This window comes from Myodes glareolus, chromosome 8 (genome assembly GCF_982192425.1).
Source record: "Myodes glareolus chromosome 8, mMyoGla1.1, whole genome shotgun sequence".
Taxonomy (NCBI): domain Eukaryota; kingdom Metazoa; phylum Chordata; class Mammalia; order Rodentia; family Cricetidae; genus Myodes; species Myodes glareolus.
This window is the reverse complement of record NC_142033.1, coordinates 5986577-6008513: the sequence shown is the minus strand read 5'-3', so window position 1 is coordinate 6008513 and position 21937 is coordinate 5986577. Positions and strand designations below refer to the sequence as shown.

At 44.3% G+C, this 21937-nt stretch overlaps 1 protein-coding gene across 3 annotated transcripts in view; it reads right to left on the bottom strand.

Annotated features, from left to right (window-relative positions):
- Nucleotides 1-320: 320 nt before the first annotated feature.
- Klhl8 (kelch like family member 8) overlaps nucleotides 321-21937 on the bottom strand; it is a 46154-nt gene continuing 24537 nt past the window's right edge. For all 3 annotated transcript variants that reach the window (XM_085691570.2, XM_085691572.2, XM_085691571.2), the window contains exons 3-10: nucleotides 16985-17533; nucleotides 15643-15829; nucleotides 10849-10992; nucleotides 8919-9030; nucleotides 4821-4989; nucleotides 4471-4630; nucleotides 2058-2259; nucleotides 321-1426 (exon numbers count right to left, since the gene is read on the bottom strand). In XM_085691570.2, the coding sequence (XP_085547696.1) occupies nucleotides 1303-1426; nucleotides 2058-2259; nucleotides 4471-4630; nucleotides 4821-4989; nucleotides 8919-9030; nucleotides 10849-10992; nucleotides 15643-15829; nucleotides 16985-17533 (1647 nt within the window). In that variant the 3' untranslated portion in view covers nucleotides 321-1302. The remainder of the gene's footprint in view (nucleotides 1427-2057; nucleotides 2260-4470; nucleotides 4631-4820; nucleotides 4990-8918; nucleotides 9031-10848; nucleotides 10993-15642; nucleotides 15830-16984; nucleotides 17534-21937) is intronic.

Here is a 21937-nt window from a genome sequence, read left to right as displayed (position 1 = left end):
GGGAAGGGGATGCTTGGGGCAAGCTAGATGTATAAATAAACTCTGAGTTCAACTGAGAGAGTCTACCCCAGTGAGTAAGACGACAGCAATCTAGAAAGTCTTTGTCTTTGATGTTAATCCTATACCCACACACGAATGTGAACACATGTGCACATGTGTACCACACATATATACACATACAAACAATAAAGGGCTGTTATATCACAGTGGGATTATCAATATGCCGGGCTTCAGATTATTTGCAGAAATATTCAGTTAGGCCCCAATAAATACACCGCAGGACGTTAAATACTGAAAAGGAACTGGCGGCTTCCGTCATCTGTTTTTACCAACAATGTATTTTATTGATTAATGACGAACTTGAACTACTCATCAAACTATACCGCATAAAGGGCTTTTGAAAAATGCATTCATTTCCTGATAATAAATAAATTCAGTTTTGTACAATTAGAAAAACCAAGACAGTGACAAATAACAAAATAAGAAAATGGATCCTGGGTGCAAAATCCAATGACTAAACCAAGGAACAAAGCTAAAGGAAACTTCAGATTTCCTTCCCTAAGTTCACGTGCTGCATACAATCTCTCTCCAATGTCTCTGCCCCGGGCGCCAGACTGAGCCAATCTAGAGCCCTCATTAAGACATTCCCAGGTGCGCGTTTTGCATGAGATGGGAAAATAAACACAACAGCCCTAACCATGAGCAGTGCACTCGGAGGGTGAGGAGCCAGTACGGGCCCCTGTAGTTCTAAAGCTCCAAACGGAAACAAAGGGCTCTTCTTACAGACACTAGGGCAGTTTCAAGAATGCCTCAGAAACACACATTTTCCTACTTCGTAAATACCCAAGAACTGAACGTCACCACCTACAGACAAAAAGCAAAACATAAATTCATCAGCACCATGTAGAATGGCCCACAAGCGAGCAGGCCTTGAGTCCTCACGTTGACTTAACCCTCCTCTGTGAAAATTGTACTGCTGGCAGTTAGTATCTTCAGGAGAAAGAATAGATACAATTCAATAAATTACATTTTATTCATCAAAATAAACAGCTATTTTAAGGTTTGGCACTACATGAAACGCTTCTCAGAAACGGGTTCAGAGATAGACTGTTTCCTGCTCCTTCGCTATTTGCTAGAGCAGGAAAGGCCACACTTGGTGACCAACAGTTCTCCAGCGCTAGGGCCACAACTCTACAGCTGGCATTCAACAGGAGAGGAGCTGCAGTCATGACGGGGGCCACAGAGGAGCTGCTGGCGTCCCATTCATCTGCTGTGACTGCACTGCTGCTGCTGGGACCTAAGTCACATACAGTCAACCACATTAGTGGACCCGTGGCCGACGTCTCGGATCTGGCTAGTTAAGCAGTCACACACGGCTACACCGGCACCAGCTCGGCAGTGAGACACAGGTCCAACCAGCTCCCACCTGAAAGACAAGACGAGACTGACACCAAGAGCACAGGGGTCCCAACTGGGGGACTGTGTTAAAGGACGGCAAGTTTCCAGAGGCAAAGAGGCATTTCCAAATCTTACATTAGTAACAAGCATTCCTCCACCATCTCAAGTCTGCTTCCCACAGCTATCTACAATAAACCATGGTAAACAGAAAGCAATGCTGTGAACTTTAACTGAGCTGTTCTGCCTTGTCTAGGATTAGCCCCTGATTGGTGTGTCATTTCTACAGATGCTGTCTGCTCACTGGTCACTGGGGAGCTGGACCAACCATCAACGTATTAAGTTCTTCTGCTGAAATAACCTTTGTTTTACTTAATAATGGTGCTGAATATAAGAGTGACGCTGGCAAGCTTGTCTCGGCACACTGCTGAACACACTCCACTTGGTTAGTAATCATCAACTTCTTACCACGCCTAATTTACGCACTGACTTATCTTAGGCACGCATGGACAGGGGAAGCAGAGCTATACTACATGTAGAGTTTGAGTCTACCTGTGTCTCAGGTGCCCACTGAGAGAGGTCACCTCAGAGGGTAATCGAAGAGCTCTGCCGTAATACCGTGGAGTGATCACATTCCACTACAGAGACAATATGTTACTTACTTATTCAGCACTGGATCGAAGGCTTCCACTGTGTTGAGGTATGCATTGCCATTGTGGCCGCCAACGGCGAAGATTTTGCCCATCACTGTGGCAATCCCTACTCCACCCCTGGGAGTTGTAAGTGCCGCCACGTAATCCCACTTGTTGCTTCGAGGGTCGTACCGCTCAACTGAACTCAAGGGCGAATTATCATCAAAACCACCTATGAGAGAAACATTTTAAATACAGATCACAGTTAATAAAAACTGACAACTAAATCTCAACATCTTACAAACTCAGGCTTTCCTGGGCCTGATGGCACACGCCTTTAATCCCAGCACTCGGGGAGGCAGAGCAGGCTCTGCAGATCCCTGAGTTTGAGCCCAGCCTGGTGTACAGAGTGAGTTCCAGGACAGCCAAGGCTACATAGAGAGACCTTGTCTCAAACAAAACAAAACCAACCCTCAAGCTTTCTTTTCTTTTCTTTTCTTTTCTTTTTAATTTTGTTTTTTGTTTTGTTTGTTTGCTTGTTTGTTTTTTGTTTTCGGAGACAGGGTTTCTCGGTGTAACAGTCCTGGCTGTCCTGGAACTCACTCTGCTAACCAGGTTGATCTCAAACTCAAGAGATCTGCCTACCTCTGTCTCCTGAGTGCTGGGATTAAAGGCATGCACCACCCCAGCCCAGCCGAATAAATCTCTTCTAATGGGTTAATTTTATTTTATCAATTGAGATGAAATAAATTCACTAATTTTATGTGTATAACCAGATGGATTTTTGGCATTCCAGTCTTATCACAAGTGTAACTCTTTTCCTTGTAATCAAACCCCACTACTGCTCATGTCCATGTGGAAGACCAGGGTTTAGAGTGACATTTTCTACAGCCATCTTTTTTATCGGCTCCATGTAATCTCCCTCGGGACATAGCTCAACAGTAAAGTCCTTGCCTAGCACACAAGGAGCTGGGTTCAATTTCTACAAAGAAGGAAGCACCAAGGCCAAGGCAGAGAGGACGCAGGTGCAGTCAGGCTGTTGCGCATGCCTGCACCTCACACTGCTGTTATTCAGATGGCTGAACCTGTTTCGGGTTGGACCTGATGTCCACAAAGTTGTTTGCTGTAGTTCTCAGCGCTCAGGGTTGAAGCCAGGGCCTCCTGCAACTAGGCAAGAGCTTTGCCACTGTGCTGTCCCAGATCCCAAGAGGGTTGCTTTAATGTTCAATCTGAGTTTGAACATCTGTTCAAAGACAAAAAGCTCCTGTGGTCATGTGATACATGGTGGTGACCTATCTATGGTTAGTCTGGACATATGAAAGGCTGCAACCATACACGGTAAGATCTTCGGTCTCTACACACTCAAACTCAACCTCCACTCTATCGCTTGTACAGGCATGCAGCTGTCTCTGCAAAGGAGGCTGAGGTCAACTGTGGTACTGCCCTTGCTTCGCGAGCAAGAGCACAGGCAGACTCGGCATTGCTTCGGCTTGCAAGTGTTAAACTAAAAGCAACAACCCACTCTTCTCCCAAGAACTATAAATGACATAACCCTAACAGCACACTTGGGTGTATTCCAGGATGGAGAACGTGCAAGCGGCCTTTCTGAGCAGAGCTGCTTCTTTGTAAGGAGGGTTACTAACTACAACAGTGCCGTGCTGAGCACAGCTGCAGATGTGCAGTCTCTGACTCCCAGGACAGTTCTGGCGGGGCATTCCCATGCCCGCTCACAGTCATGAAAGGCCCCTTGGAGGCCGCACTGCACCCCGCCTTTAGGAGCGAAACGATGCAGACTCTGCCTCCTCTTCATCCAGGGCAGACTGTTCCCCGCATATAAGAATCAGAGAAAGCACAGCTCTACACGGCCTTCTAGGTCAGGGCTTCAAACAGTCAAAAAGCAACAGAAAGACTCACACAGGCTTCACACGGAAAAGCCACTGGCTTTCTTGAAACCGTACTTTTGCTTTGAAATGAAGCGGAAGGAAAGCAGGTCTCCAGGCTTTGGAGGAGTGGTTCTCACAAAGCATGTCTATGTTTCTATGTTTGCAAATACACGCTTCATCAAATGTAACCCCTACTTTAGATGTAATCTACGTTTTGCTGTTTGGATTTTTGTTTGCTTGTTTGTTTGAGACAGGGTCTCGCTATGTAGCCCTGACTGTCCTGGTCCTCCCTATGTAGAGCAGGCTGACCTTAAACTCACAGAGACCTACCTGCTTCTGCCTTCTGAATGCTGGGATTAAAGGTGTGCTCTACCACACCTGGCAGAAGTTTTAAATATAAAGATTTAAATTAAGAAGCACTAATGTCAACTTTAAGAATTCCAAAGCACACCTCTGGGCTGGTTCTTAAGGATTAAATTTGATGGTTTGTTACTGTGTTTTTATGGTTCTTGTCATCATCTGCCATGATCTATTAGATTAGAGAGATGACATGTACTCACCAACAACATATAAACAACCGTGAAGTTCACTAACGCCATTGCCTGCTCTCCGCTGGCCCATCTCTTTCACTTCTATCCACTTATCCAGGTGAGGGTGGTACCTTTCCACACTGGACAAGGAGGCCACTCCATCATTGCCACCCACTGCATAAACATGGTTCTAGAGGAAGGAAACAGGCACCGGATTTTAAGTGGATTTACCCACAGTCCTAATAGGTGAACAGAATGCAGGAAGCCACTGCTTCATGATCATTTGGTAGAGTCAACCCTGTAGCTGCTGGCGTGAATCAGACCATGTTGCCCACGGATATGACTGGTACGCCCCCATGGGAAGTGGCTGGGTAACTTACTACTAAGGCCACAGAGCCAACGCCTCCACGGGGAGTGTTCATTGGTGCTACTGCACTCCACTGGTCAGATTCGATGTCATATCTCTCCACATCACTGAAGCAAGTATTGTCATCTAACCCTCCAATTGCATATATCGGGCCCCCCAAGGAGGCCAAGGCAATTCCTCGCCTGCAAAAAAACAGTAAAGCCTGTTTTAGTATCTGAGTTTGTTTCAGGAAAAAGAAGACATTTTTATTTATGCAAACCACTTCTGAGGATGCTCATCAAACCGTGTGGTTTTCTTCCTGTGTTTTAAAATGTATTGTTGTTCTGAGTAGGTGCTCGGTCCCTTGACCTGTGCGGTGCATGGCCTACACAGGCTATGGAAAACTTGGTTCAAGCTCTGGTTCTTTTTTCTTTATTTTTTTTCTGGGGGTTGAGTCCAGGGCTTTATATCTATCAGAAACGCATTCTACCCTAAATCAGAATAATGATGCAAAACCCAACAAAACAGCATAAAGAAATCCAAAGTGTTCAATTACCAAGCAGACAGTTACATAACTGAGGGGCTAATTGGGCTGATAAGAGAGCAGTCTGCTGTGGATTCAAAAACTAAATGTTAGTTCTGAACCAATAGGTTTCTTTAGTTGCAGGGTTTCACTAAAACACCACATAAAAAAGAACATTCATGTCTCTATCACATGTTGTGTAGACACTGCTATATTTCTGAAAATAACTTATTTATTTTTCTTCAAAAGGATGACTCAGCCCCTACTGAAAGCTAACTCACTGTTATATGGACAATAAAAAAGGACAAATTATAGCCACCAGAAGTTGAGTTATTCTGAACCGCCGCAGTAGACACAGAGGCCTCTGAGGATAAACGGTTCACATATACTTAGCTTTGCGTCCCTGGTAACATTAGAGAAGTGAACACCAGACCTGTCCCTCCCCAAGCGTCTTGGTGAAAAGCATGGGCTGCTCTAGCCCCAGTGGGTCCACCACACTCAACTACTGTCACACAGCATGGTCACGGGTGCATTCCTAACCTGATTGTCTTTCCTTAATGTAGCCTAGGCTATTATCCCTGTGTTTACATCATTCAACTCTTTGTGTATCCCTGCATACACTTCATTTTCAAATTATAAACAAAAATTTCTGTATAAACAGATTACATGAATTGCAAAACATGCACCTGAACCAAGGGTTTCAAGCCTAAAACAGCACAGCGATCATCCTACAGAGAGCACAACATGGGAGCACTGTGATTATAATCTCCCCAGAGCGCAGTGATCATCCTACAGAGAGCACAACATGGGAACACTGTGATTATAATCTCCCCAGAGCGCAGTGATCATCCCACAGAGAGCACAGCATGGGAGCACTGTGATTATAATCTCCCCAGAGTGCAGCAATCATCCTACAGAGAGCACAGCATGGGAACACTGTGATTATAATCTCCCCAGAGTGCAGCGATCATCCTACAGAGAGCACAGCATGGGAGCACTGTGATTATAATCTCCCCAGAGCTCAGCAATCATCCTACAGAGAGCACAGCATGGGAGCACTGTGATTATAATCTCCCCGAGAGCTCTTTACTCTTTGAATGTAAACTCTCTCTCCTCTATGTAGACGCCTGTACTGTGAGCACACTATCCCTTTCCGATATGTAGACTTACTGTAAACATGCTATCCCTTTCTTCTAGTGTAGACGACTATACTGTGAATACACTATCCCTCTCCTCTATGTAGACTGTACTATGAACATGCTATCCCTCTCCTCTATGTAGACTGTACTGTGAACATGCTATCCCTCTCCTCTATGTAGACTGTACTGTGAACATGCTATCCCTCTCCTCTATGTAGACTGTACTGTGAACACGCTATCCCTTTCCTTTAAGGTTTATATTTAACACTTGCACACGGCAACTACTTTACTCTGCACAAACACCCGCACACCCCATCTCCCACCATGTAGTCCTGTTCTAACTGATGCCTTAGGCTTTAGTACATACCCTTGTTTGACACCTGTTTGTTTGACACCTATAGAATATCTGTCTGCTTGTTTTGGGGGCTGCTGCTGCTGGCTGTTACTTTGTGGTGCTGGGGACCTGAAACATGCTAGGTAAACACTGTGCTCAAGAGCTGTAGCCCCAAGCCTACTGTCTTTCCAAATCCTGCTTTGGTGAGTTGCTCTTTCATCTCAGGATGCTGAAAGTTACTATTCAAATAATTAATGAAAATTTACAAAGGGCTAAATTTCTGAATTGTGTAATTACCAATCTCCCCTTTAGATAAGTTCTAATAATCAAAATATAGTTCAATTTATTATAGATGAGAATTTAATATATCTTAAAATCAGTAAAGAAAACAGAAATCAAGAGAGCTATTTTCTTAACAAGAAAATATTTTCTTAACAAGAAAATATTTTCTTAACAATAAGTCTTACTCCTAGCTAGTATCATATTTAAGAGAAACACTACATACATTTTCATTAAGGTCATGAACAAGACAAAAATACCTGTTTCAATTCCTATTCATATGGTATCAACTTGTCAGTCAGGAAAGGTGGTGTGAAACCTAAGAGTGTGTGAGGAGGGCTGAGGGACGTCACGGTGGCCAGAGCGCTTGCTGCTTCTGCAGAAGACAACTCTGACTCTGACTCCAGGGGATCTGACACCCTCTCTGGCCTCAGAGGGCACTTGCATGCATGTATACACACACACACACACACACACACACACACACACACACACATCTGTAAAGAAAAATGTACTGGGAAACTGGCAAACGTTGATAGCATTGTATCAGTGCTTATTTCTGACCCTGTACTATAATGTTAGACATTAAGAACAGAAGCCGGATGAAAAGATAAGTGGATATACCTTAGTGTGTCTGAACTGCAAGACAGGTGACTCTTTGCTCTAGAGAGCTGGCTGCCCTCCAGCATCGGAGGCTTTTTAGCAGCATCCCTGACCGCGTCCTAGGAGATATGAGCAGGCACTGTCTGGCCCAGGAGGAGGTAAGATGATCTTCAGCTGAGAAGACCTGATACCTGTAACTCTACATTCCCTTCAGCAGCAAGTGTGAGGCCCGCCTGCATGGCAGGAGAGCCTGTCTCAACACAACAAAACAAAAAGAAACAAAGCAAAGCACCAGGAGCTGTGGAGGTGGCTGGCAGGTAAAGGCACTTGCCGCTGGCAGGTGACCTGAGTTTGGCCCCTAGGACCCATGATGGAAGGAGAGAACCGACTCCTGTGAGCTCCCTGGCCTCCACATGTGCACTCCTGCTGCAGGCACGCACCTCCCTTCTCCAACAAAATAAATAAGAGAGCGCAAAGAGAATTTTAAATAAAATTAAGCAAAACAAACAAAAAAAGGAATGTTATTGTATTTGCAACTTTTCTGAAAAAAAAAATCTAAAGTCATTTCAAACAAAACATTTCAAAAGAGCAGCAAGGCTTCCTACAGAAGACTCTGCCTATCATGATGGGAACTAAGAGGCGAATCCATTCAAACAAGCTTGAATGTGTGTGTGTGTGTGTGTGTGTGTGTGTGTGTGTGTGCACATGCACAGGTGTGTACAGGTGCTGGAGTTCACAACAAGTGTCAGACCCCCTGAAGCTGGAGTTACAGGTGGTTGTGAGCTGCTCACTGTGGGTGCTGGGAACAGAACCTGGGTCCTCTGGAAGAACAGCAGAATCTTAACTGCTGAGCCATCTCTCCACACCCTTACGATTCCATTCTTTTTTTTTTTTAAGATTTATTTATATGTGCATTGGTTTTTTTGCTTGTGTGTTATGTCTGTGCAAGGGTGTTGGATCCTCTTGAACCAGAGTTAGACAGTCGTGAGCTGCCACGTGAGTGCTGGGAGTTGAACCTGGGCCCTCTGGAAGAGCAGCCAGTGCTCTTAACCTCTGAGCCATGTTGCCAGTCCCCTATGATTCCATTCTTAAATATAAAAGCTGTGACAAAGCATTGCTTTGGGTGCGTTCACAAAATGGGCTCGAGAAGGATAAGTTTCTAAAGGTAGGGAAAACTCTCCAAGATAAGACTTTTCCATATTTGTCCTTCTGACTTGATGCGATCAGTTCAAAGGGGAGCTGCACGGCACCTACCTCTTGGTATTCATTGACGCCTTCATCATCCATTTGTTAGTGAGGGGATCAAACATCTCCATGCTCCCTAAGTGTTCATTCCCATCATGGCCACCCACTGCGTACACTTTACCTGTCAACACATGTTTTCATTTGAGTTCCGAGTGATATTAATGTTATTTACATGCAAGCAATACATAAGCAGAATGTCATAATAAATTAACTTTTAACGTTTTTTTTTTTTCCTGTTCAACATGGAATTTCTGTCATCGCTAGGAAGTGAAAATCAGTGTAAACTTTCACTACACATGCCCTTGTGTGTAAAGCTATAAGCTTTCAAACGCCATTCCTGGGCTTCATCACTTTTTATTAAATAGCAAATGAAATCATTAATTCTGCTTTTAAAACAGGTCAATAAAATGAAAAAAGACTAATAACAAGTTATAAGGAAAATGTAAAACTGTAATACGAAGTGATCATCCTCTCTGGAAGAAAGCGAGGAGACTGTGGTCTAGGACCAAGCTACACCCTCAGCCACCCCAGCAGTTTCCTGCACTGTACACTTACATAAATCAGATGTGAAATCATTACTAAAAATTAATTAACTGCAGAACCATAGAAAATTGTTAGATAGATTTTTAAGAACCACCTTTTTCTCATTTTACAAGAGGACAAACGTGTCTGAAAACACAGGCTGGGAGACAGCTCAGCAGTGGGAGTGCAGGGTGCTCTTGCATGCGATCCAACAGCACCACACTGAGGCTCAAAACTGTCCGAGCTCCAGCTCCAGTGCGATCTGATGCCCTCTGCTGGCCTCTTCTTGCACCAGGTACACACGTGCAGACACATAGTCAAATACACAGAATGAAAGTAGCAGAGGCAGGTGGATCTCTGATTTCAAGGCCAGCCTGGTCTATAGAACAGGTTAAAAGACAACCAGGGCGTCACAAAGAAACACTGTCTCGGAAAACCAAAAATGAGTAAATAAACAATAGAATAAATAATAAAAAAAAATTCAGCCAGGCAGTGGTGGCACACACTTTTAATCCCAGCACTTGGGAGCACTTGGGCAGAGGCAGCTGGATCTCTGTGAGTTCAAGGACAACCTGGTCAAAACTGGTTCCAGGACAGTTAAGACCATGACACACAGACACCCTGTCTCAAAAAAAAAAAAAATCTCTTGAAATACATAAAAGAATAAGTTAGGAGCTGGGAATGTAGCCCAGGAGGCAGAGTTCTTGCCCTATCACACAGGAAGCTTCGGGTCAGCTCCAACACTGTGAACTAGATGTGGGGTGCACACCTGAGAGGTAGAAGCAGGAGGATCAGAAGGTCACGGTCAGTCTAAGGTACACAGTGAGTTCCAAAACACAAGGGACCTTCTCTTGAAAAAATTTTAATAAAAACTAAAACTGATCAGAGCTAAAAGATTTACTATAATTGATCCCAGGACATTTTGTATGAAGTCAAGTGTTCTACTTTTGAGACACAGCCTTTGGCAGTTTGAAACAGGGTCTTGCCATGTAGCTCAGGCTGGCCTGGAATTAAAATCCTCCTGCCTCAGTCTCCAAATGCTGGGATTATGAGTATGTGCTATCCAGTCACGAGAATTTTGCTTTCCTAGCTGCTCAGTTTTAAATGTATACACCAACATGATAATTTATATACCAACAAGTTAATTTATATACCAGCATGCTAATTTATACACCAACATGCTAATATATATATATATAGCAATGTGCTAATTTATACACCAACATGCTAATCACACACCAACATGCCAAACATCTACGGACAGAGGCAGGCAAATGACCACCACTCAAACACTTCATCAATATATTAAAATGCATTACAATTAATATGTTTCTTTATAAAAAGACAATCTCAAAGCTCATGCAATGAAGAAGAGTACCATAGTTTAATGGTGTCACTTCAACAACAGCAGGCTCACCTTCCACAGAGATCACACCCACGTGTCGCCTCCGGCTATTCATTTCTGGTCCAAAGAACCAGCTGTTTTTGCTGATAGAGTAGCATTCAATACTACGGAAGGGATCACCAGACCCACCTCGGCCACCCACACAGAACAGCACACCTAGAGGCAGAGCACAAGACACAGGTCAATATCATGGCTTTGAAAACTTTATTTTTAATCAGTTGGAAAACAATTGCCAAATTCTGAGTAATGTTTTTTTTAAAGGATGAGTTATAAAATCTAATCTTCTTTTCCCCCCCTTTCCTTGAACTTTTCAAAGACTATGATTCATCGGTTATCTATCCTTTCTTATATCCTCACTCATTACAAGTGTCCTTGCTAAAGTCATAATGGAACCTTTTTCCTAAATAAAATCAGTTCCATGGTTGGGCAGAGCTGTCTGCTTCAGTCAACATCTCATGTTTCCCTCTCAACACAAGACAGAGTTAAACACACTCGTCTGCCTGTCTGGAAGGCTTCTTCGAGGTCTCCGTTCAGTTTCCACGCTCTGCCCACTGCCCACTCTCCACTTTCTATGCTCTGAGGAAAGGTCCATCTCTTTGTGTTACACTGCTGTATCTCAGCATCTTCAGTGAACACGCTGAAGCCACGCAGCCACCCGAGACCTACAGAGCCCAGACAGCGTGTGTCCAGAGCATTGTCTTCCTTTCTTTCCCAACAAGTCCCACCTGTCCCTGTCAAGCTCCCACTATCTGGGTGCAGGCATCCCCGGCTATGACTCAGTTACAAGATCCCAGCCCTTCCAGACTGCCAACAGAACTGTACTGATTTAAATGACAATGGACCCACTGCCCGCAGGGAGCAGCACTACCAGGAGGTGTGGCCTGGTTGGAGGAAGTGTGTCCCTGGGGGTGGGGTTTGACGTTTGAAAAGCTCAAGCTGCTGCCTGTGGTCTGGGTGTAGAACTCTCAGCTACTCCTCCAGCACCACGCCTGCCTGGGCACTGCCTGCCATGCTTTCCCATGTGACAATAATGGACTAAACCCTTGAACTGTAGGCCAGCCCCAACTAAATGTTTTCCTTTATAAGAGTTGCCATGGTCATGGTGTTTCTTCACAGCAATAAAACCCTAACTAAGACAAGGGCAATCTAATAAAAAGCTGTTTCAACAGGTTTCTTTTTTTTTAATATTTATTTATTTATATTTTACATACATTGGTGTTTTTGCCGTGAGTGTTGGGTCTCCTGGAGCTAGAATTACAAACAGTTGTGAGCTGCCATGTGGTTGCTGGGAACTGAACCCGGGTCCTCTGGAAGAGCAGACAGTGCTCTTAACCACTGAGCCATCTCCCCAGCCCCCTCAACAGGTTTCTATAACCTCTATCCAAAAAGCTTCAGCAAATGCCCTGGATTGTAAAGACGGTTATGGCGCCATATTCTGTTATCTACTCGTCACAACCGGAAGACCGCGACTTCAGTGTGACTCAGAACCATCTGAAGGTGTAGAGCACAGATCTGGGGTCTGACCCTCAGAGTCTCTGACTCAGTCACTGGGGAAAGATTTAAGGACTGTATTTCAAACAGGCTCCTGGGGTGGCCACTGTCACCACACTCTGAGAAGCACTGAGTGCCGTCACGGTAAAGCCTTAGGGCTAGAGATGTATGTGTTGAGGGTTAGAATGCTAGTCCGAGGGCCGGGATTCATTCTGTGCTCAGGGTTAGAATGCTAGTCTGAGGGCTGGGACTCATTCTGTGCTCAGGGTTAGAATGCTAGTCTGAGGGCTGGGACTCATTCTGTGCTCAGGGTTAGAATGCTAGTCTGAGGGCTGGGACTCATTCTGTGCTCAGGGTTAGAATGCTAGTCTGAGGGCTGGGATTCATCCCCAGAACTGCAAGAAAATATTACACCTTCAGCACAGGATAAATGCCCTCCAGTCAGCCCTAGCAGCAGTCCAAGCTCCAGCGCATGTATCCAGCGCCCACTCGTGGGACTCCTACAGCGCTTTTGGTGACCAAACTAGAGGACAGTTGTGGGGTGAGCATCACACACTAACCAGACAGTGCCTGGCATGTCCTCAGCACTCTGGGAAGATAAAGGGAGCCGAAGAACATTCCTCCTAATAGGCACCCTGAAGATTATGTATTTTTTTTTTAAAAAAAAAAACAAAGACTGAGCTTTACTTTCTCTTGGAAACTTTTCCTGTCCCTTACAAAGCAGCTTCTATCATCCTCTGCACCCCACACTGGGTGGTCCCCACACTGGGTGGTCCCCACACTGGGTGGTCACCATCCTGGGTGGTCACCACACCTGCAATACTCTACTGAATTCACCTGTTCAATTGTCTTTTCCCTGCACCAGACCAAGTTCCCCAACACAGGCTGTCTGTCTGCACAGGCATTTGACGTTAATTTAATGAGTCACTATGAGGATGAATGCATTTACCCACTAGCGCTCCCCTTTCCACGGATTCACAATCTGAGTCAGAGAAACCCAAGTAAGAGGAGACCAGAAAGATCATGCAGTCAATCTTATAATAAACCAAGGCCTTGGAAGAGTAAGGAATTAGTCCAATATAACGGCAGTGGCGGGACTACAATCCCAGAATGTAAATTTATTCTTAGATGGCATTTTCTCTAAACTACATAGGTGACCTTTGAACATGTTACGAAAGAAAGAAAGAATCAGAACTAAAAAGGAGGCAAAGCTATTGGAATATAAACGTTGTTTCTGCAGAGTTTGGAAAACTTTAGCCTAATTCTTAGTTGTCTTTTCTCTAAATGGAGAACCACCATTCCTAAATGGAGGAACACCGTCCCTAAATGGAGGAACACCGTCCCTAAATGGAGGAACACCATCCCTAAAATGGAGGAACACTGTCCCTAAATGGAGAACCACCATCCCTAAATGGAGGAACACCATCCCTAAATGGAGGAACACCATCCCTAAATGGAGAACCTCCGTCCCACCGTCCCTAAATGTAGAACGCCGTCCCTAAATGTAGAACGCCGTCCCTAAATGGAGGAACACCGTCCCTAAATGGAGGGACACCGTCCCTAAATGGAGGGACACCGTCCCTAAATGGAGGAACACGTCCCTAAATGGAGGAACACCGTCCCTAAATGGAGGAACACCGTCCCTAAATGGAGGAACACCATCCCTAAATGGAGAACACCGTCCCTAAATGGAGGAACACTGTCCCTAAATGGAGGAACACTGTCCCTAAATGGAGGGGCACCACCCTGACCAAAGGCTGGGTCCTCTGTGAAAACCTGCTCTGTAACATCTTATGACATGAGAGACCACACACAGAATGTCTGGTATATTCTGGCACAAGCCTAGGCTGATGAGATGCTGAATTCAAATCTGGTTTGCAGAATACTTGCCATGCACGTACAAAGCCCCAGGCTTCATCCCCACAGCAAACAACAAGCAGAGAAAATGGTGAACTTAGAGAATTTAATTAAACATCTTAACCATATGAGACGGGATTTGCAAAAACAGAGTTCTGTGATGGGAAAACAGGTTGGCCTAGAAGCCTACATAGTCGCTGTCTAGACTAGGCTGGTATCCAACTCATAAGTCTACCTGCCTCTCCCTCAACTCAAAGTGCTGCCTGGCCGTAAATGGAAACCTTGACTCTATTTACTGACAGTAAAGAAGAAGAAATAACAGTCTTTCTCACAATAGTAATTATTTGGAAGAACATCTTCAGAAGCAGGTAACTCATTTTCTGTGGCTGTCAGGCTCCCCCCACATCACTATCTGGTAACTGTGCAGAGGGAACCGCTGTACAGGATTCTGTTGGCTGAGCCGCTGGACTTCACTGTATTCTCTCATCCCCCAAATATGAAAATAAAAGTGATCAGGGCACAGTGATACATACCTGGAATCTTAGCCCTTGGGAGGTAGAGAATGAAAGATCAGGTGTTCAAGGTCAGCCTGGGTTATGTGGAGACTTCCAGGTTGGCCTGGGGTGTATAAGACCCCATCTCAAAACAACACACACACACACACACACACACACACACTTTTTTTTTTGGGAAATATAAAGTTTAAAATAGTATAACTAATAGGAAGCTATGTACCTCTTAAAGTATAGGAGTTTTAAATTCTAAGGGCTTAACACCGCCCGTCACACACACGTTAGGTATGTTTTTATGCTTTTCTCTGGATTCTGTAAATACAATGACAAGCACTGGAATATGTAATGTGTGCCAAGGTCAATGTCCGGCACTACAGATATGAGCCTTAAAGATCTTCAGCCACTTCTGAAGAAAGGTCAGTCTCCAGACATGTCAGTAAACAGATTACAAAGCAACACAGTCAAACAAATTCCAACAAAGTTTTCTAAAGGCCCCAGTAGTGCCTAATCTGCCCAAAGAACCAGAGAATATCTCAGAGGAAAAGGCTTTGCTTCAGATTTTGTAGGACGTACAGTCTTTTATAAAAAATTGGCTTATTGTAGGCAGGCCCAGCAGTGCATGACAGTAATCAAGCATTCAGGAGTCAGAGGCAGGGCTATGGGTCTGAGGACAGCCTGGGCTACCATGAGGTTTTGTCTAATAAAACCAAACTCAAAACCAAAAAATTGCCATGTTAGTAACGAAATGACGTACATTAAGAATCAGGAACACACACATAGACACACACACACACACACACACACACACTCCTACTGACTAATTACTATCTTAAGACACTCAGACCCGAATTACCTTACTATCAGGTATAGGCACACATAACCAATAGCCCTCAGCTACATCAAACCCTTTCTGGCAAGCTGCTGCGACCAGTAATAACTTACTGACCGGCCGTATGCTTCCTTGGGGTAGTGCGGACTGTGTACTCAAAGTCAGGGACAGGTTTACTGCTCAAATGAAGGTGGTAGTTTCTTGCTTCATCCAGCAGATCTCTACACTTTAGGTTCTGCTTGACAATCTGTTCTTTTGCCACAACACCCATAAGAAAATCAACTGGCAGCAACGGCAGGCGGACCTAAAATCATCGACAGTCACATGGAAAGTAAAAGTTGAAAATAATTGTTAGGCATGCTTTTAAAAAATAACTATAATCACACTTTGGATATATTTTCTTCTTCTGAGTAAAAATATAAATAAATTTGTTCTTAATATGTTGAGATTTTGATACCAACATTAAAATTTTTATTAAATCTGAGTATCACTGAGCATGGTGAACCATATCTGTACTCCTGGAGAATGGGAGGCCAAGAGAGAAGGAGTCTGAACTTGGGGCCAGTCTCAGTGATAGAGTACCAGGCTAGTCTGGGCTACACTGACTCTGTCTCCAAGCAACAATAAATTGAATCAAGTACCCAGTGTTTTTAGTTGGTTTTCATTTTCAGACAGATTTGAAGGCAGCCCAGTCTGGTCTCAAATTTGCTGTGAGCCAAGGATGCTTTCTGACTCTGATCCTCTGGCCTCCTCAGTACTGTGGTTCCAGGCACGCACTGCCATGCCTGGCTTGTGCCCTGAGGATCAAACCCAGGGCTTTACTCGCGGTAGGCAAGTATGCTGTGCACTGAGCTCTATCCCCAATCCAATCAGCATGTTTATCAATTCCAGAGTTGGAACAGCGCTAATTTCAGAAAAGAGTAAATAAACGAAACTATTTCTCTTCTAAGGAGTCTTGTTTCACTTCTCAGTAAACAAAACAAACAAAAGGAGGGAGAGGTGGACGGAGAGCAAGAGGAGACAACAGGGAAGGAAAAGGGAACACGGGGCACAGACCCTGGAAGGCGTATTGTTAGTTCCTTATCCAAGGCACCCACAGTACAGTCAAAAACATCAACACGATCATAATAAACGCATTTCTGAGGTTTGAAACTTTAGCACCCAAAGTGATGCTATGTGGTTTTTTTTTCCAGAATACATCTACAATCGTTAGGAATAACTATACTTTCATTAGGAAAATGAGTCATTAAAACTTAGAAACTTGATTATAAAGTAAGGTATGTTATAGGTAGAACTGTGTCCTAACACTGTACCTATGACTATTTCATATGGGAACCGCACAGGCCATGAAGAGTTAACTGCAGAGCATTACACCCTTCTGTAAATGACAGCACAGAAACGGCACAGCGCGGATCTGCTTCCATGCAGCCTCACCTGCATACAGCCCCTCCAGCCCTACCTGTGCGAGGGTCTCGTCCAGCCACTTGGAATGATGCTGGGGATTGGCAAGGAGCCACTTGATGGCCGCACTGTAGACCTGCTTTTCGCTGTCGATGTTGAGATCGCTGGAGGACAGCAGCTTGTGGAGGTGCTGGGGTGACACACTCACGAAGTCTTCGCATCCCACCACTTCGGTGAAGTGCTCGCAGGCGTACTGGTCCGCCATGTCCATGAGGTCGATCCGGTTGTGGCTCTCGGCGAAGGCTCGCACCGCCAGGCAGTTGGAGGGGTGAAAATGCAGCTTCATGTATTCGCAGCAAGCCCTGGCCACCAGTTCAACCTGCAGAATGCACGCCGCATACAGGAGCGGCTGGACGTTGTCCACCGTCAGAGTGAGCCGGGAGGAGTACACGAACTTCACCAGGTCTTCCACCGCATCACCGTCGAAGTCCCGAATCTCGATCAGTGCCTGCTTGGCTTCAGCCATTTCGGAAAGGAACATGGCTCTGAAGTAGGGAATGACGCAAGCCAGCACCAGTTTGTGACAGGAGATCAGCTTCGAGCCAACCTGCTCAAAACCACACATGGTGAGAAGGCGATTCTGGCACACTCCCTCAGGGCAGCAGACAAGGACTGTGGTCTAGGCAGCTTAGACTAGAGGACTCATTTGAACAGTGCAATCCTTAGCTTCAATCTAGGCCAGTTGCTTAAAGTCACATAATTTTCATCTCCCAAATCTGCCACACTAAATTAATGTTTTCTATATTATCTAATATTTAAGGATCATTTTGTGAAACAATAACCTTTTTTTTTTTTTTTTTTTTTTTGTTTTTCGAGACAGGGTTTCTCTGTGGCTTTGGAGCCTGTCCTGGGACCTGCTCTATAGCCCAGGCTGGCCTCAAACTCACAGAGATCCACCTGTCTCTGTGTCCTGAATGCTGGGATTAAAGTTGTGCACCACTACTGCTCTGCAACAATAAACATTTTTAAAGGTAGTCTAAAAATACCATTTTAACAATTATCTGACTATTTTAGCATGTATGAAGACTTAAGTTGAATTCTCAGCCACAGAAGTAAAAATTGATAATACCCTAGTACATAACAGTGTAGTTTCCAGGAATCAATATTTTAATACCTGGAGAGACAGGGCACCAGGGATGCACCTCAACACAATAAACTTGATTTACAGCAAGCCCACAGTCAACCCAAACAGAGAGAAAAATAAGAACATTTTTACTAAAACCAGGAACAAGGCCAGGATGGCCACTCTCTTCAAACCTATTCAATACAGCAATGGAAACCTCAGCTAGAGAAACAAGACAACCGCAGGAGATCAAGGGACTACAGATAGGAAAGGAAGAAGTTAAAGCATCTTTATTTGCCGATGATATGATTTTATACATAAAGGACCCTAAAAACTACACGAGAAAGTTCTATAGCTGATAATCACTTTCAGCAAAGTACAGAACACAAAATATACAAAATCAAGCCTCCTCCTCCCCTCTTCCTCCTCCTCCTCCTTTTTCTTCTTCTTCCCCTTCCCCTTCTCCTTCCTCTTCCCCTTCCTCCTCCTCCTCCTCCTCCGTTTTTTTGAGACAGGGTTTTTCTGTAGCTTTGGAGCCTGTCCTGGAACTAGCTCTTGTACACCAGGCTGGCCTCGAACTCACATAGATCCGCCTGCCTCTGCCTCCTGAGGGCTGGGATTAAAGGCGTGTGCCACCACCACCCGGCTCATCAATAGCCTTCTTATAAATGACAAAAAGACTGGGAAAGAAATCATACCCTTCACAGTAACTCCAAAATATATCTTGGAGTAACTCTAACCAAGGAAGTGAAATATTTGTATAACAAAAACTTTAAGATATTGAAAAAACGAAATTGAAGAAATGTAAGAAAATGGAAAGCACTCCTATGATCCTGGATCTGTAGGATTAATACAGTGAAAATGACCGTTCTGCCAAAATCAGTCTACGGAGTCAGTGAAATCCCCACCAAAATTCCAACAATTCTTCACAGAAATTTTTTTATTTTAAATTAATTATTTAATTTCCATTTGAGTGGGGTTTTCTTCTCCTTTCATTAAACATAGATTCTTTTCTCAAACAATATAATCTGAATACAGTTTCCCCTCCTTCAGCCCTTCCCAGTTCCATCAAACACACACACACACGCACACACGCACACACACACACACACACACACACACACACACACACACACCCCAGGATAATGAAAACTATCCTGAATAATAAAAGAGCTGCTGGAGGTGTTGCCACCACCAGTTTCAAGTTGTAGTACAGAGCTACAGTAATAAAACAGCATAGTACTGGGGTAATAACAGACATGTTGATTAATGGAACTCAAAGAGTCGGACATAAATGCACACACCTTTGGATACCTGGTTTCTGACAAAAGTCAGAATTACACACTGGAAAACAAAGAGCATCTTCACCAAATGGTACTGGTGAACCCTGGATGGCTTCAGTAGGGGAATGTAAACAGATCCATACCATTACCCTGCACAAAACTAAACTCTCAACTGATCAAGGACTGCAACATAAGACCTGATTCACTGAGTCTGATAGAAGAGAAAGTGGGAATAGTCTTGAAGTCACTTACACAGGAAAAGACTTTCTGAACAGAACACCATTAGCAGAGACACTAAGACCAACAGTTAATAAATGGGACCTCATCAAACAGAAAAGCTTCTATTTGAGCAAAGAGGTTGGCCACAGAATGAGAATAGCTCTTTTGCAATTACATGTATGATAAAGGGTTGTTATCTAAAATTTATAAAGAATTAAAGAACTGGACATCAAGAAAACAAACACCCCTTTTAAAAAATGGGGTACAGAACTAAGCAGGGAGTTCTCAAAAGATGAAAAACAAATGGCTGAGAAGGACTTAAATATTCAATATCGTTAGTCATCAGGGAAATGCAAATCAAAACTACTTTGAGATTTCATCTTACACCAGTCAGAATAGCCAAGAGCAATAAAACAACTGATAGCTCATGCAGGTGAAGATGTGGGGGAAGGGGGGACACTTATCCATTGCTGGTGGGGGTGCAAACTTGTGCAGTCACTACAGAAATCAGCATGGCGGTCCTCAGGAACCTGGGAGTAGATCTACCTCAGATACAACTCTATAATTCTTGGACATACACCCAAAGAATCAGCATGGCGGTCCCTCAGGAACCTGGGAGTAGATCTACCTCAGATACAACTCTATAAGTCTTAGGCATACACCCAAAGAATCAGCATGGCGGTCCTCAGGAACCTGGGAGTAGATCTACCTCAGATACAACTCTACAAGTCTTGGACATACACCCAAAGAATCAGCATAGTGGTCCCTCAGGAACCTGGGAGTAGATCTACCTCAGATACAACTCTACAATTCTTGGACATACACCCAAAGAATCAGCATGGCGGTCCTCAGGAACCTGGGAGTAGATCTACCTCAGATACAACTCTATAATTCTTGGTCATACACCCAAAGAATCAGCATGGCGGTCCCTCAGGAACCTGGGAGTAGATCTACCTCAGATACAACTCTTTAATTTTTGGGCATACACCCGATGAATTCTACATCCTACTATAGGGATACCAAGTTCATCGCTGCCTATCCATAATAGTTAGGAATTGGAAGCAGCCTAGATACCCATTAACTGATGGATGGGTAATAACAGTATGGTGCAGCTACATGACGGAATATTATTCAGCTGTTAAAAAGACGAAATTATGAAATCTGAAGGTAAATAGAAGGAGCTAGGAAAAAAATCATCCTGAGGTAACCCAGACCCCAAAAGACAAATATTGTATGTTTTCTCATATATGTGGATGTCAGCTTTTAAGCCTTTGATGTGCTTGCTACATCGAGGTTAGGTACTCAGTAAGGACTCCTATGAAGGGGAACTAGAATAGACAGTTATGGAGAAATGGGGGTGGTTGGGAGAACTGGGGTGGGCTGATTAGATGGAAAGAGGATGAGAAGAACAAGAGGAGAAACATGGGGGGGGGACAACTAAGACTAAGGGCCATTATGCAATCCTATGAAAACCTATTACTATAGACGCTTCCTAAATATATAATACACATATATGAAAGAAATATAAATGGAGTCACCAACAACCATAGAGTCAATGTTCTAACTAGACATCTCTCACAACCAAGTGAAACCTCCAGGGTCAGGAATTGGTGTCAGCAGAGTTGTTGGCCCAAAGGCCTTCGAGGAACTCCTAAACATCTCAGGCTATTGCCAAAAAAATTGTGTATTCTCCACAAATTGAGGGTAAGGCCCAATTGTTAAAGAGAATGCTTACCTATATCTCACTGATCATGGAGAAGCTGAGCTGCTGCCTAGCGAGAGTCTTCACAGCTACCGGCTAGTGTTCATGGTACTGGAAGGTACACTGCATGCTACCAGGGGACAAAGGTAACCACCAGCTCAGCTACAAACCTGGTGATGGACGACAGTGACCTGCCTGGAAGGTATGCTGGTGAAACGCTGGCACAAACACTATGGGGGCAGTCAATCAGCCTCTGATTGGAATTAAGGCCACTCCAGGAGATGGAACCCATGTTGGCATTGCTCAGGTGGTACCAAATACCACCGTTTTGCTGAAGAAATAGCAATAAAATGACTCCTAATGATGTTCTACTATATCCACAGATGGGCACCTCATTCAGCCCTCAGACACTTCCCTCCTGCAGAGACCCACAACTGGACAATGTGCAGAGAGTGAGAGACTTTGGAGCACTCGGCCCTAAGTGAGGCATCTTCACCAAACTCCTCCCCTCCCGGCTCAGGGAGCCACACAGAGGAGGCAGAAGGACTGCAGGAGCCAGAGGGCACGGATGACACCAAGGAAACTGCTCTGCAGACACAGCAGGATGAACACACATGAACTCACAGAGACTGTGGCAGCACACACAGGGCCTACACAGATCCAAGCCAGATGGGGTCCCAGCGA